Here is a 12821-nt window from a genome sequence, read left to right as displayed (position 1 = left end):
TGATAAGCAACTTTGGCAAAGTCTCAGGATACAAAAATCAATGTGCAAAAATTGCTAGCATTTCTATACACCAACAACAGGCAAGCAGAGAGCCAAATCATGAATGAACTCCCATTCACAATTGCTACAAAAAGAATAAAATACCTAGGAATACAGCTAACAAGGGAAATGAAGGACCTCTACAAGGAGAACTACATACCACTGCTTAAGGAAATCAGAAAGGACACAAACAAGTGGGAGCTGAATGATGAAATCACATGGATACATGGTGGGGAGCAAAACACACTGGGGGCTGTCAGAGGGTGGGAAGTGAGAGGAAGGAGAGCATAAGGAAGAATAGCTAATGGATGCTGGGCTTAATACTTAGGTGATGGGATGATCTGTGCAGCAAACCACCATGACACACGTTTACCTATGTAACAAACCTGCACATCCTGCACATGTACACATGTACCCCTGAACTTAAAATAAAAGTTGGAAATAAAAACAAAAGAAAAATTGAGTGGAAAGTATAGAGAGTTCCCATATACCACCTCACTCTGCTTATTTTTTGTATTATTAACATCTTGAATTAGTGTGGTATATTTGTTAGAATTGACGAATCAATATGGATATATTATTATTAATTAAAATATATAATTTACATTAGGGTTGATTCTGTGTTGTACCTTCTATGGGTTATGACAAATGTAATGTGTAATGAATGTGTCCACCATTACAGTATCAAACCCTAAAAATCACCTGTGTTTCACCTACTGTCTCCCTACTACCACTTCTGAATCTCTCTGAACCTCTAACCTTGTTACTGTCTTCATAGTTTTGCCCTTTCTAGAATGTCATATAGTTGGAATCCCAGTATGTGGCCTTCTCAGATTGGCTTCCTTCATTTAGCAATCTGAACTTAAGATTCATCCTACTTTTTTATGACGTGATAGCTCATTTCTTTTTAGTATTGAATAGTATTCCATTGTATGGATGTACCAACAGCTTGTTTATCACTATTGAAGGACATCTTGCTTGTATCCAAGTTTTGGCAATTATGAATAAAGCTGCTATAAAAAAATCTCATGTGAAGGTTTTTGTATGGATGGAAGTTTAGAACTCATTAGGGTAAATACCAAAGGGTGTGATTATAGCATCATATGATAAGACTATGTTTAGTTTCATAAGAAACTGCCAAAGTGTATTCCAAAGTGGTTGTAACATTTTGCATTCCCACCAGCAATGAATGAGAGTTCCTGTTGCTTCACATCCCCAGCAGCAATTGGTGTTGTCAGTGTTTTGGATTTTAGCCCTTATAATAGGTATGTAGTGGTAATTGCAAATTAAAATAACAATCAGAAACCACTACACATGTATTAGCATTGGTCTATATGTCTGTCTTTATGTCAGTACCACACTGTTTTCATTACTGTAGCTATGTAATTTTTTTATTTTTTATTTTGAGATGGAGTCTGGCTCTGTCACCCAGGCTGGAGTGCAGTGGCATGATCTCAGCTCACTGCAATCTCCGCCTCCTGGGTTCACGCCATTCTCCTGCCTCAGCCTCCTGAGTAGCTGGGACTACAGGTGCCCGCCACCAAGCCCAGCTAATTTTTTTGTATTTTTAGTAGAGACGGGGTTTCACCGTGTTAGCCAGGATGGTCTCAATCTCCTGACCTGGTGATCCGCCCGCCTCAGCCTCCCAAAGTGCTGGGATTACAGGCGTGAGCCACCACGCCTGGCCGCTATGTAATATGCTTTGCTTTGAAATCAGGAAGTGGGAAAAATACAACTTTGTTCTTTTTTAAAAGATTGTTTTGGGTATTTGGGGCCCCTTGAAATATTAATTTCAGGATACATTTTTCTATTTCTGCAAAAAATACTATTGTGACTTTGATACTAATTGCAATAAATCTGTAGATCACTTTGTGTACTACTGACATTTTAACAATATTATTTTCCAATCCATGAACACAGTTCAGTTCAGTTTTCTTCAGCAACACTTTGTAGTTTTTGTTTTGTTTTGTTTTGTTTTTGAGACAGAGTCTCATTCTGTTGCCCAGGCTGTAGTGCAGTGGCACAATCTTGGTTCACTGCAACCTCTGCCTCCCGGGTTCCTGCCTCGGACTCCCGAGTAGCTGGGATAACAGGTATGCCCCTCCACGCCTGGCTAATCTTTGTATTTTTAGGACAGACAGGGTTTCGCCATGTTGGCCAGGCTAGTCTCAAATTCCTGACCTCAAGTGATCTGCCCGCCTCAGCCTTCCAAAGTGCTGGGATTACAGGTGTGAGCCACTGCACCCGGCCTTTTGATGCTATTCTAAATAGAATTTTAAAATTAATTTCCTTTTCAAATTGTTCATTTGTAGAGATGTTCATAGTGTAGAGAAATGAAACTGATTTTTGTGTGTTGATTTTGTATTCTGCAACTTCACTAAATTTATTTTTTAGTTCTAACAGGTGTGTGTGTGTCTATCTGTGTGTGTCTGTGTGTGTAATCTTTATGGTTGTCCACATATAAGATCATATCATTTGTGAACAGACATAACTATTTCTTCCTTTCTAATTTAGATGCCTCTTTTTCTTTTTCTTTTCTAATTACTCTGGCTAGAACTTCCAATACAATGTTGAATAGAAGTGATGATAGTGGATATCCTTGTTTGTTTCTCATCTTACAGGAAATGTTTTAATTCTTCCACTGTTAAGTATGATGTTAGCTGTGGGTTTTTCATATATGGCCTTTATTATCTTGAGGTATTTTCCTGCTATTCATTCCTAGTTTATAAAGTGTTTTTATCATAAGTGACTGTTAAATTTTGTCAAATGTTTTTCTGCATTAGTTGAAGTGGTAATGTGGGCTTTTTCCATTATTCTGTTAATGTGGTTTACTACATTGATTGATTTTCATACGTTGAACCAATCTTGCATTTCAGTAATAAATCCACTTGTCATGATGTATAATTCTCTTAATGTGCTGTTGAACTCTGTTTGCTAGTATTTTGTTGAATATTTTTGAATCACTATTTATCAGAGATATCGGTCTATAGTTTTCTTGTAGTGCCTTTGTCTGGCTTTGGTATCAAGATAATGCTGGTCTCATTAAATGAATTTGGAAGTTTTCCCTGCTCTTCATTTTTTTTTCTTTTGGAAGAGTTTCAGGAGTATTTGTGTTCTTCTTTAAATGTTTTGTAGAATCCATGAGTGAGCCCATAGGGTCCTGAGGTTTTCTTTTGAGAGGTTTTTGATAGCTGATTCAGTGTCCTTGCTAATTACATATTTGTTCAGATTTTCTATTTCTGCATGATTCAGTCTTCGTAGGTTTGTTTTCTAGGAATTTGTCCCTTTCATCTAGGTTATCCAATTTGTTGACCTATAATTATTCACAGTAGTCTCTTGAGATCCTTTGTATTTCTGTAAAATTGTTTTTTCTTGCTATGAATTTTAAATTTTTTATTTTTGTTCTGGAAATTTTATGTTTACTTAAACCTTATATGTAATAGAAACATAATCCATTGAGCCTTTGGATACACAAAATTTTCAGCGTTTACTCATAATATATTCTTCAAATTATCCCGCACAAAACTGCTTAGAAAGAATGTGTTAAACTATATTGATGATTAAAAAACAAGCACAACAACATAAAGAATCTTCCTCTATTTCAGGATAAATGATTTACTGTGAAGTTATCCTTTTAACATCTTTGGTGTCAATTCTGGGTGAACCAAGATGGTCGCTTTCTGTCTCGTTCAATCATCCTCTTGCCCTGATCTTGTTCAGACGGCGTCTCTCCCGTGTACAGCACCATAGTCTCTATGGTGGGAGCCTTAAAACGCCTCCCTTCTTGTTTCCCTGTCTGTCGTCTGATTTCTGCAGTCTCCTTGCGCACTTTCTCATAGCAGTAGCCACAAAGGACATATTTCTGTTTCAGGTGACCACATTCAGGACCAAACATCTATATTGTTCTTTTTTTCATTTTCTTTTTGAGACGAAATCTCGCTCTGTCGCCCAAGCTGGAGTGCAGTGGCGCGACCTCGGCTCACTGCAACCTCCGCCTCCCGGGTTCAAGTGATTCTTCTGCCTCAGCCTCCCGAGTAGCTGGGACTACGGCGCCCGCCACCACACCCGGCTAATTTTTTGTATTTTTAGTAGAGACGGGGTTTCACTGTGTTGGCTAGGCTGGTCTCTATCTCCTGACCTCGTGATCCGCCCACCTCGGCCTCCCAAAGTGCTGGGATTACAGGCGTGAGCCACGGTGCTCGCCTATACTGTTCTTAACTTTAATAAGCTTCTGAGGGTTTCTTCTCCTACACAGGTTAACTTCAATGGTGCGTCTGTTTCTGGGAGCTGCAATCCAAAAGATACTATACAAAAGGCTGGAATTCTCTTTACTTCCACTGGTATCATTTGCTGCCTCTGTAAATATAGCTGGGCCCTGTACTGCTAATGCTGGTCCCCACGGAGAACTAGGAAAGCCCGGCCGGCTCTGTGGAAGCTTCCGCAGTAGTCGCTCCCAGTAGTTTCGAAGCAGTCCCTGGGCCGCAGGCCATGGTGGAACCGTAAAATTGGTTTTAACGTCCACTCTTTATTTCTGATTTTAGTTATTTGGGTCTTCTCTGTTTTTTTCTTAGTTAATCTGGCTAACAATTTGTCAATTTTGTTAATCTTCTCAAAGAAGCAACTCTTGATTTTCTCGATTATTTTTCTATTTACTATTTCATTTTTCTCTGCTCCATTATTTCCTTCCTTCTTCTAGCTTTGGGTTATTTTCTTTTTATTTTTTTAGAGCCTTACATTATAAAGTTAGATTGTTGATTTGAGATCTTTCTTTTTTTTTAGTATAAGTGATTACAGCCATAAATATCCCTCTTTCCAGTGCTTTTGCCACATCCTACAAGTTTTGGTAAGTTGTACTTTCGTTTTCTTTTTCTTTCTCTTTTTTTGAGACGGAGTCTTGCTCTGTCGCCCAGCCTGGAGTGCAGTGGCATGATCTCACCTCACTGCCACCTCCGTCTCCCAGGTTCAAGCGATTCTCCTGCCTCAGCCTCCCAAGTAGCTGGGATTACAGGCGTGTGCCACCAAGCCCGGCTAATTTTTGTATTCTTAGTAGAGACGGGGTTTCGCCATGTTGGCCAGGCTGCCCTTGAACTCCTGACTTCAGGTGATCCACCCACCCCAGCCTCCTAAAGTGCTGGGATTAAAGGCGTGAGCCACCGCACCCGGCCTGTATTTTCATTTTCATTCATCTCAAGATATTTCCTAATTTCCCTGGTGATTTCTTCTTTGATCCATTGGTTGTTTACAAGTGAGTTGTTCAATTTCCACGTTTGGTAATTTTCCAGTTTTCCTTCTGCTGCTGATTTCTGGTTTCATTCCATTGAGATTAGAAAAGATGCCGGGCGTGGAGGCTCATGTCTGTAATCCCAGCACTTTGAGTGGCTGAAGTGGGTAGATCACTTGAGCTCAGGAGTTTGAGACCAGCCTAGCCAACATGGTGAAACTCCACCTCTCCTAAAAATATAAAAACTAGCCGGGCATGGTGGTGCGTGCCTGTAATCCTAGCTACTCAGGAGGCTGAGACAAGAGAATAGCTTGAACCCGGGAGGTGGAGGTTGCAGTGAGCCAAGATCGTGCCACTGCACTCCAGCCTGGGGTACAGAGCGAGACCCTGTCTCAAAAAAAAAAAAAAAAAAAGAAAAAGAAAAAGAAAAGATACTTTGTATGTTTTCAATATTTTTAGATTTATTGAGACTTGTTTTGTGGCTTAACATATGGTCTATCCTGGAGAATGTTCCATGTGTACTTGAGAAATATGTGTATTCTGCTATTGGTGGGTAAGTGTTCTGTTTTATGTCTGTTATATCTAATTGGCCTATGGTGTGTACAAGTCCTCTATTTTTTTATTGATCTTCTATATGGTTGTATTTTCCATATGAATATGTAGTCTTGGAGCCCCCTACTATTATTGTAGTTCTGTTTATTTCTCTGTTCAATTCTTTTTTCTTTCTTCTTTTCTTTTTACTTTCTTTGTTTTTTTCTTTGAGACAGAGTCTCGCTCTGTCGTCCAAGCTGGAGTGCAATGGCACGATCTCAGCTCACTGCAACCTCTGCCTCCTGGGTTCAAGCAATTCTCCTGCCTCAGCCTCCCAAGTAGCTAGGATTTCAGGTGCACACCACCACGCCTGGCTAATCTTTTGTGTTTTCAGGAGAGATAGGGTTTCACCATGTTGGCCAGGCTGGTCTTGAACTCCTGACCTCAGGTGATCCACCTCCTTGGCCTCCCAAAGTGCTGGGATTACAGGCATGAGCTGCCACGCCCAGCCTTCTCCGTTCAATTCTATCAATGTTTATTTTATGTATTTAGGAGATCTGATATTTAATGAATATGTTGACAATTGTTCTACTTCTTGGTGCATTGACCATTTCATCATTATTTAATGTCCTTCTTTGTCTCTTGTAACAGTTATTGCCTTAATGTCTATTTTGCCTTATATTTGTATAGCCATCTCTCTCTGCTCTCCTTTGGTTAGTCTTTGCATGAAATATCTTTCTAAAAAAATTCATTATAGTAAGAACAGAACATGAGATCTACTTTCAACAAATTTTAAGTTTACAAAATTTACAGTATTGTTAACTATAGGCATGACGTTATATAGCATATCTCTACAACTTATTCATCTTGCATAACTGACACTTGATACCCATTGAATAGCAACTCCTCATTTCCCCTTTTTCCCAATCCCTGGTCACCACCATTCTATTATCTGGTTTTATGATTTTGATTATCTTAAATACGTCCTCTAAGTAGAATCACACAGTATTTGTTCTATCACTGGCTTATTTTACTTAGCATAATGTCCTCAAAGTTCATTCATGTTGTCATATGTGGCAAGATTTCCTCCATTTTTAACACTGAATAATATTCCATCATATGTGCATACCGCAGTTTATTCATTCATCAGTTGATGGACATTTAGGTTGTTTCCGTATCTTGGTTGTGAATAATGATGTGATGAACATAGGAGTGCAAATATCTCTCCAAGTTCCTGATTTCAATTCTTTGGAATAAATAGCCAGAGATGGAATTGTTGGATTATATGGTAGTTCTATTTTCACCATGAGTATGTTTGTTGTGGGCTTTTCATTATGACCTTTATTACGTTGAGGTATTTTTCTTCTATTCCTAGTTTGCTGAAAGATTTCATCATGAAAATGTGTTAAATTTTCTTTTTAATTTTTTTAAATTTTATTTTAGATCCAGAGGATACATGCACTTGTTTGTTACATGGGTATTACATGAATAATAGTGGGGATTGGGCTTCTAGTGTACACATCACCCAAATATTGGACCTTATATCTAACAGGTAATTTTTCAACCCTCACTCCCCTTTCAGCCTCCCCCTTTTTGAAGTCCCCGGAGTCTATTTTCTCCATCTTTATGTCCATGTGTACCCTTTGTTTAGCTCCCATTTAATAAATGAGATATGCAATATTTGATTTTCTGTTTCTGTGTTAGTTCACTTAGGATAATCGCCTCCACTGCATCCATGTTGCTGCAAAGGAAATTATTTCATTGTTTTTTATGATTGCATAGTATTCCATGGTGTATCTATATCACATTTTCTCTTTTTTTAACATTTATTTATTTATTTATTTATTTATTGAGACAGAGTTTTGCTCGTTGCCCAGGCTGGAATGCAGTGGTGTGATCTTGGCTCACTGCAATCTCTGCCTCCCGGGTTCAAGTGGTTCTCCTGCCTCAGCCTCCCAAGTAGCTGGAATTATAGGTGCTCGCCACTACGCCCGGCTATTTTTTGTATTTTTTAGTAGAGACAGGGTTTCACCATGTTGGCCAGGCTGGTCTTGAACTCCTGACCTCAGGTGATCCACCTGCCTCGGCCTCCCAAAGTGCTGGGATTATAGGCATGAGCCACCGCTCCCAGCCCTTAACTTTTAAGTTCAGGGGTACGTGTGCAGGCTTGTTACATAGGTAAACTTGTGTTACAGGTGTTTGTTGTACAGATTACTTCATCACCCAGGTATTAAGCCTAGTACCCATTAATTATTTTTCCTGATCCTCTCCCTCCTCCCATTCTCCACCCTCCAATAGGCCCCAGTGTCTGTTGTTCCCCTCTATGTGTTCATGTGTCCTCATTTAACTCCAACTTATAAGTGAGAACATGCAGTATTTGGTTTTTTGTTCCTGTGTTAGTTTGCTAAGGATAATGGCCTCCAACTCTATCCATGTTCCTGCAAGGAACATGATCTTGTTCTTTGTTATGGCTGCATAGTATTCATATGGTGTGTATGTACCACGTTTTCTTTATCCAGTCTACCGTCATTGATGGGCATTTAAGTTGATTCCATGTCTCTGCTGTTGTGAATAGTGCTGCAATGAACATACACGTGCATGTGTCTTTATGATAGAATGATTTACATTCTTTTGGAAATATACCCAGTAATGGGATTTCTGGGTTTGGTTTTGTTTTTGTTTTTTGTTTGTTTGTTTGTTTTGTTTGTTTTTGAGACACTCTTGCTCTGTCACCCAGGCTGGAGTACAGTGGCGTGATCTCAGCTCACTGCAACCGCTGCCTCCTGGGTTCAAGCAATTCTCCTGCCTCAGCCTCCCGAGTAACTGGGACTATGCGCCACCATGCCCAGCTAATTTTTGTATTTTTAGTAGAGACAGGGTTTCACCACGTTGGCCAGGCTGGTCTTGAACCCCTGACCTTGTGATCCGCCCACCTTGGCCTCCCAAAGTGCTGGGATTACAGGCGTGAGCCACCGCGTCCAGCTAGTAGTTCTGTTTTTAGCTCTTTGAGGAATTGCCCCACTGCTTTCCACAATGGTTGAACTACTTTATACTCCCACCAACAGTATATAAGCATTCCTTTTTCTCTACAACCTTGCCAGCACCTGTTATTTTTTGACTTTTTAATAATAGCCATTCTGACCGGTGTGAGATGTTATCTCATTGTGGTTTTGATTTGCATTTCTCTAACGATCAATGATGCTAAACTTTTTTTTCATATGCTTGTTGGCCACATGTATGTCTTCTTTTGAGAAGTGTCTGTTCATGTCCTTTGCCCATGTTTTAATGGGGTTGTTCTTTTTCTTGTAAATTTGTTTAAATTCCTTATAGATGCATAATTTGGAAACATCTTCTCCCATTGTGTTAGGTTGTCTGTTTACCCTGTTGATAGTTTCCTTTGCTGTGCAGAAGCTCTTTAGTTTAATTAGCTCCCATTTGTAAATTTTTGCTTTTTTGCATTTACTTTTGGTATCTTTGTCATGAAATCTTTGCCCATTTCTATGTCCAGAATATGCCACATTTTCTTGATCCACTCCATTGTTGGTGCAGGCTTAGGTTGGTTTCATGACTTTACTATTGTAAATAGTGCTGCAATAAACATATAAGTTCTGGTTGTCTTTCTAATATAATGAATTATTTTCCTTTGGGTGGATACCCAGTAAGTGGGATTGCTGGGTCAAATGATAGTTCTATTTTCAGTTCTTTGAGATATCTCCACACTGTTTTCTATCGAAGTTGAACTAATTTACATTCCCACCAGCAGTGTATGAGTGTTCCTTTTTCTCTACATCCATGCCAACATGTGTTGGTTTTTAACTTTTTAATAAAAGTCATTCTGGCTTTTGTAAGATGGTATCTCAGTGCGGTTTTAATTTGCAATTTTCTTAAATGCTTTTTGTACATCTATTGAGATAATTATGTGATTTTTTAGCTTTTATTCTGCTAATGGGGCGTATCACATTAAATGATTTTCATCAGTTAAAACATCTTTGCTACATTGGTGTTGTGTGGGAAGTAAAATTTAGAAATCCTTGCATCCCAGGGATAAATCCCACTTGGACATGGTGTATAATCCTTTTAATGTGCTGTCTGGTTCAGTTTTGTAGTATTTTATTGAGGATTTTTGCATCTATATTCATCAGAGATATTGGCCTGTTGTTTTCTTTTATGGTAATGTCTGGCTTTGTATCAGGGCAATGCTGGCCCCATAAAATGGGTTTTAGGCATTCCCTCTTCTTCATTTTTTGGAAGAGTTTGCGAAGAATTGGCATTAATTCTTCTTTAATTGTTGTTAGGATTCACCAGTGAAGCCATCTAGTTCTGGGCTTTTCTTTGTTGGGAGGTTATTTTATTACTGACTCAAAGTCCTTACTAACTATAGTTCTGCTCAGATTTTCTATTTCTTCATGCTTTAGTCTTAGTAGGTTGTACATTTGTAGGAATTTATTCATTAAATTTATCCATTAAATAAACTCTTCTAGTTTATCCAGTTTGCTGGTATATAATTGTTCACAGTAGTCTCTTATGATCCTTTTTATTTCTGTTGTGTTTATTTTATATCTGTTGTAATGTCTCTTCATTCATTTATGATTTTATTTATTTGAGTCTTCAATACTTTTTAGTCAATTTTACTTATCTTTAAAAAAATTTTAGTTTTGTTGATTTTTTCTATTTTCCAGTTTGTTTATTTCTGCTCCAATTATTGTTATTTCTTTCCTTCTCCTAACTTTGGGCATAGTTTGTTCTTTTTTTTTCTAGCTCTTTGAGTTGAAAGACAGGTTGTTTACTTGAGATATTTTTTCTTTTCTAATGTAAGCATTTCTTCCTATAAACTGCTCTCTCAGTACTGCTTTTGCTGCATTCCATTAGTTTGGATATGTTTTGTTCTCCTTTTCATTTGACTTGTGATATCTTCTCATTTCCTTTTTGATTTCTTTGACCCAATGGCTGTTCCAAAAGAGTATTGTTTAATTTCCACTTATTTGAAAATTTTCAGTTTTCCTTCTGCTATTGATTTCTAGTTTTATTTCACTATCATCAGAAAACTTATCTGGTATGATTTCAATCTTAAATTTGCTAAGAAATGTTTTTGACCTAACATGTAGTCTATCTTCGATATTCTTCCATATGCACTTAAAAAAATGTGTATTCTACTATTGTTGGGTGGAATATTCCATATATGTCTCTTAGGTCCATTTGGTCTATGGTGTTATTTAAGTCCTTTCTTTCCCTATTGATCTTCTATCTGAGTGTTTTACCCATTAATGAAAGTGGGATATTGAAGTTTCCTACTATTGTTGTATTGCTGTCTATTTCTTCCTTCAGCCTGTCAATGTTTGCTTTATGAAATTAAGTGAACTGATGTTGGGTGCATATATATTTGTAACAATTATATCTTTCTGGCGGATTAGTCTTTTTATCATTATATAATGCTCTTCTTTGTCACTTGTGACAATTTTTGACTTAAATTATTATTTGTCTGATATGAGAATTGCCACCCCTTCTCTCTTTTGTTTACCATTTGCATGAGATTTTTTTCCATGCCATTACTTTCAGCCTCTTGTGTCTTTAAATCTAAAGCGAGTTTCTTTTAGACAGCATGTAGTTTGCTGTTTTCTTTTTTAATATGTTCAGTTACTGTATGTCTTTTCATTGGGGAGTTTAGTTCATTTGCATTTAAGGTAATTATTGATAAAGAAGAATTTACAATTGCCACTTTGTTAATTGTTTTGTGTTAGTCCTGTAGTTCTTTTGTCTGTCTTTTCTTCTCTTGTTGTGCTCCTTTTTGTTTGTTTTATATTTTGTATTGCTATGATTTGATTCCTTTCTCTTTTTCTTTTGTGTTTCCTGTACAGGTATTTTTGTGGTTGTCATTACCTTGGAATTTATATAAAAAATTTTATAACAGCCTATTTTAAGCTGATAACAACTTCAACTGCATACATATATGCTACATCGTAACTTTTCCACTCCATATATTTTATTGTCTTATTGTCAAGATTTTCACCTATTCACATTGTGTACATTTAAATATATTTTAGTTATCATTATTTTTAATATTTTAATCTTTCAACTCATACTGGAATTAAAAGTGGTTAACCCACCATCATTACAGTAGTATAATTTTCTATATTTCTCTATATATTTACCTTTATCAATGAGTTTCATACTTTCTTATGCTATCATGTTTATGTTTAGCATCCTTTTGTTTCAACTTGAATAACTCTCTTTAGCATTCTTGTAAGGAAGATCTGGTACTGATGAAATTTCTCAGCTTTTATTTGTGTGAGAAAGTCTTTATTTCTCCTTCGTTTTTGAAGGACTATATTGCAAGATATAGTATTCTTGGTTGGAAGGATTTTTGGTTTTTTTTCAACACTTTGTGTATATTATCTCATTCCTTTCTGGGCTACATAATTTCCTTTTTATTTAAACTTTTTAACTGTTAATTGAAAAATTAGAATTGTATATATTTATGGGGTACGTTATGATATATGTATACAGTGTGAAGTAATTAGATCAAGTGAATTGACATATCCATCACCTCAAACACTTATCAATTTTTGTAGTGAGAAAATTTGAAATTTGCTCTCTTAGCAATTTTGAAATATGCAATACATTATTATTATTAACTATACTCACCATGCTGTGCAATAGAGCTCAAAATAATTTATTCCTCCTGTCTAACTGAAATTTTGTATCTGTTGACCAACATCTCTCAATTCCCCTTAACCCCTGGCCCCTGGTAACCACTATTCTGTTCTCTGCTTCTATAAGTTTGATTAAGTTTGATTAACAGGTATATTAAGTTTGATTAACAGGTATATTAAGTTTTAGATTCCACATATATGTGAGATCATACAGTACTTGACTTTCTGTACCTAGCATATTTTATGTACCTAGCATATTTTATGTATCCTCCAGGTTCATCTTTTTTGTTGCAAATGGCAGGATTTCCTTCTTTTGAAATACTAAATAGTATTTCATTGTGAATGTATACATTTTCTTAATCCATTCATTTGTTGATGGA

At 37.0% G+C, this 12821-nt stretch overlaps 1 protein-coding gene across 1 annotated transcript in view; it reads right to left on the bottom strand.

Annotated features, from left to right (window-relative positions):
* Positions 1 to 3688: 3688 nt before the first annotated feature.
* Positions 3689 to 12821, bottom strand: part of LOC101135450 (large ribosomal subunit protein bL32m-like) — a 33498-nt gene continuing 24365 nt past the window's right edge. The window contains exons 4-5 of the mRNA XM_055375809.2: positions 4240 to 4562; positions 3689 to 3930 (exon numbers count right to left, since the gene is read on the bottom strand). Of these exons, the coding sequence (XP_055231784.1) occupies positions 3689 to 3930; positions 4240 to 4562 (565 nt within the window). The remainder of the gene's footprint in view (positions 3931 to 4239; positions 4563 to 12821) is intronic.

The sequence above is a fragment of the Gorilla gorilla genome, chromosome X, assembly GCF_029281585.2.
Source record: "Gorilla gorilla gorilla isolate KB3781 chromosome X, NHGRI_mGorGor1-v2.1_pri, whole genome shotgun sequence".
NCBI classification, from domain to species: domain Eukaryota; kingdom Metazoa; phylum Chordata; class Mammalia; order Primates; family Hominidae; genus Gorilla; species Gorilla gorilla.
Note: the sequence above shows the minus strand (reverse complement) of the source record. Positions and strands in the feature narration are given on the sequence as shown.